Genomic DNA, 4,028 nt, shown 5'->3' with positions numbered 1-4,028 from the left:
TTTAAAATTCATAAACAAAGAATACGGAAATATAATATCAATATAATAAGAAATTATGATATACATAAAATTTTAAATTTAAACTTGTTATGTTATATAAAAAAAAGAAATTGGCAGACATGTGAATGAGTGGAAAAAGAAAAGGTTACTGAATAACAGTAATTTTGAAAAACAAAATTAGATAATTTATGTTTTTGAAGTTATATGTTAAATTTACCGATTAACTTTTATAAAAAATAAAATTTTAAATTTTTTACCAATAATAATTTGTACATAAATCTTTATTTCGGACCAATATTCTTTTAATTTTTTCTCAATTAATCTCATAGAATATGATATTATACTATAATAGATTAAGAGAAATAAAATGAAAGTGATATCACACTTACAAAATTTTAATAGGAAAGAAAATATGTGGGAAATTTTTTTATATAATATGAAACTATATTTTACAAAAACCAATCAAAAAATATATTTAATAAAAAAATTAATTTTAATATAAAATAAATTTATATATAGAATAACGATATTTAATTAATAAAAAATAATTGTTTATATTAATTATTTAAAAATTACGAATATAATTAGATAACCGTATAAAACTTGATCAAAATTAAACCGTTTAATTAAACCGAAAAACATAGAGATTAGGAGGGGGAAAGTTGTCTAAATTTATAAAAAAGTAAAGCGGTTTCTCTCTCCTAAAAAGGCACATAGTTTCTCTCTCTCTAAGCAGTTACCACACTATTAAAAGGGTCCCCTTCCTCACTTCGCGTTATGCTATCCACTAAACCACAACTTCCCTTCCTTTCTTCCTCTTCTTCTCAAAAATGGTGGCTTTAGTTTCCCAGGAAAATGTCGTCGCATTGGTTTCTCGTACCGGTCGGGAGTTACAGCGTTACAGAAAAGGTCGTCGCCAAGTTGTGGGGTTTGTCTCTTCCTTCTCCTATCTATTCTTCTTCTTATTCTCCTTCAATTATGGGAAATTTGGGACATTTTCCTCTTTCTAGTTTCTCATGGTGAGGTTGGGTTATGCTGAGTAGTTCTCTGTTAAAACAAAAAAAGAGAATTTCTCAACAAGACCCTGTTCTGGTTAATTAAAAGTTGCTAATACGGTGAACCGTGTTTGCAGATGCATACCATATAGATATAAGATTGAGGAGAAAACTTGGTTGGGCGATTTAGACGAATTGGAAGTTCTGGTTATTAGTTCTCAGAAAGGCAAAGGAATGCTATTCCCAAAGGTACAGTGCACCCTACCTGTTATTAATTTATTTCTTATTACTCAATAATCCAAATGTTAATTATTTGTGTGGTTTTCAAAACGCCAGGGAGGGTGGGAACTTGATGAATCCAAAAAGGAGGCAGCTTTGCGAGAGACCATAGAGGAAGCTGGGGTGCGAGGCATTGTTGGGGTAAGCCTAAGCCTTAGCCTTTGCTTTTTGACTTTTTCTTTCTTTCTTTCTTACAACTAAGTCAAAGTTTGTGTATTTTAGGGTAAATTGGGGAAATGGAGCTTCAAGAGCAAAACCCATGATACCTTCTATGAAGGGTACATGTTCCCACTTCTTGTTGAAGAGCAACTTGAGTTCTGGCCAGAGCAGAACGTTCGTCAAAGAACATGGGTAAGTACTTGTGCAATCAATTGGATTGAATGTTTCAATTATTAATGTTTGAAGGTTTCTGATTTGGGGGACTGTTATTGTAGATGAGTGTATCTGAGGCAAGAGAAGTTTGTCAACACTGGTGGATGAAGGAAGCACTAGACAGACTTGTAAACCGTCTCACGGGTCAAAAACTACTTGGTCGTGAAACAAAGCAAGTTCTAAGTTGCATAGCATCAGATATGTCCAATTGCCAAATCTGACTCGCTTGTAAATATTTTATATTTTCGAGGCTAGAAGAGAGCTCTCAACATTTTTTCACCTTAAATCATATCGGTATCATAGTATATATAATAATATTATTCATAGCCAATAGGGTTTCTAGCTTCATCCACCTTGCATAGGAGTTTGGCGATTGATTTCCTCTCAATTGTTTTTTTCTCCTTAAACTAAGTGTGGATTCAGATTTAATCAATTTTTATACATCCCTTTCTCTCTCTTAATTGCGAGACTTGTGGAAACTATTAGGAGGCACGAGAATCACTTTTGCTTTTATTTACAAGATAGGATAAGGGAATGGATCACACCAGGGACCAAGTAAAAGAAAACTGCGGATTAGACAAACGACAATTCTTGCAAGGTTAATTAGAATTTATTCGAAACAAATTATAATTTTTCTAACTACAGTGTAATGGTTATTATTTCGATTTTTTTTTAGTCTACGATATGATGAGTTCTAATAAACAAGACGAGTGAACTAATTAGTCGATTAACTTGATTTTACCAATGTCTTATTTAGACTTAAAAATCTTATATTCCACTCATTCTCCTCCCTCAAGTACTTAATGGTAGTTTTAGTTCTACTATTTTTGCTTCAAAAGAAAAAAAAAATGATCTAAGATTAAATTATCCACTCATAACATGGATAAATTACTAACAGTATATATATAATTAGAACTTCTCTGAGTGGTAGTATATGCGAGTATAAATATAAGGTGAGTTCTATAGTATTTTTTACTATGGTGTCTAAATTGTCTAATTTATTTTTAAAGATAAAAAATAAAATATTTAAAATAAAAAATAAAATATTTAAAATTTATTAAATATTGTTTATTTGTCTTTTTTGGTAAGTTAGGCACCATCTCAAAATTTATTTAAAAAGTAATGGTTATTATTTCGATTTTTTTTAAGTCTAGGATATGATGAGTTCTAATAAACAGACGAAAAATAATTAGTCGATTAACTTCTTTACCAATGTCTTATTTAGACTTAAAAATCTTATATTCCACTCATTCTCCTCCCTCAAGTACTTAATGGTAGTTTTAGTTCTACTAATTTTGCTTCAAAAGAAAAAAAAATGATCTAAGATTAAATTATCCATTCATAATAATAAATATTATCTATTTGTCTTTTTTGATAAGTTAGGTACAATCTCAAAAGTACCATATCATTCACCTAAATATAATTCCAAATTCGATATTTAATATACATAATGGTTACATGCATAAACAGATACCAAAACTTAATATTTTTTCTCCTGTTATCATTGGTTATTTTGATGGTTAGTTAAAAAATTGACGAAAGTAATTCATGGTCAAAAAGTTTCACACACATGTAACAAATGGTTAACCATAATGAAGTTGTAAGAGTACCATAACTAGTTTTGAAATATTCATTCTTCTAGTAAAGTATGTCTTTTGTCTCTGATCAAGTTTTGACATAGTTGTCTATATGATGTGATTCCTTTTCTCCGTAGAAGTTTTTAAATAATTTTATCCAACTAAAAGTCTAGAACATTTTTTAATTCCTACAATTACAAGGTGACATTGAGTGATATCTAAAGGAATCTTGGCTGCTATGTAATTTTTGTATTAGTAACCCAAATGGTACGAGTTTAATTAGTGTATGCAGGCAAAGTTAATGAATTTGATCCTTTCCTAACATATGTTCTTTCATTCGAACTTTGTGTTATACCGTTGATGTCTTTATTAAGAGTGATCCTATCGGTTTCAACGGAAGATCCTTCCAAGTTTTGAGTCAAAGTTAGATCAATCTAAATCCATTAATCAAACGACTATACCGTGGTCCATGAGAGACAAATCAGAGTCATGGTCGCAAATATTCTTAAAACCACGAATAAATCACCGTAATTGTATCAAAATAGATCTAAACAAACAAAAAAATTATCATGCGACTTCTAAAAGATTATGGACGTTTAACAAATGGTCATGTTTAGATATTATACTTCTTAGTAGCTATTTTGAATTTTCTCATGTTTATGAATAATACATAAAATGTATGTATGTTGTTTAAATAATGGAGAAGGCAGGGTATGGTAGTGAGAGGGTGAGAGGAAAAGGGAAGGTGCGCGAAGAAGCTGCAAATTGTGTAAGAATGATCCCACCATTGTTGTTGGGTTGTTTG

At 30.3% G+C, this 4,028-nt stretch overlaps 1 protein-coding gene across 1 annotated transcript; it reads left to right on the top strand.

The window, feature by feature from the left end:
* Nucleotides 1–628: 628 nt before the first annotated feature.
* LOC112733720 (nudix hydrolase 18, mitochondrial) lies at nt 629–2,107 on the top strand. Its single transcript, XM_025782764.2, has 5 exons — nt 629–928; nt 1,133–1,244; nt 1,332–1,415; nt 1,497–1,625; nt 1,709–2,107. Exons 1-5 carry the CDS (start codon nt 831–833, stop codon nt 1,865–1,867), a joined length of 582 nt encoding a protein of 193 aa, XP_025638549.1. The 5' UTR covers nt 629–830; the 3' UTR covers nt 1,868–2,107.
* The last annotated feature ends 1,921 nt before the right edge of the window (nt 2,108–4,028 follow it).

Source organism: Arachis hypogaea, chromosome 13, assembly GCF_003086295.3.
Source record: "Arachis hypogaea cultivar Tifrunner chromosome 13, arahy.Tifrunner.gnm2.J5K5, whole genome shotgun sequence".
NCBI lineage: Eukaryota > Viridiplantae > Streptophyta > Magnoliopsida > Fabales > Fabaceae > Arachis > Arachis hypogaea.
The sequence above is the reverse complement of the archived record's forward strand: the minus strand, read 5'-3'. Positions and strand labels throughout refer to the sequence as shown.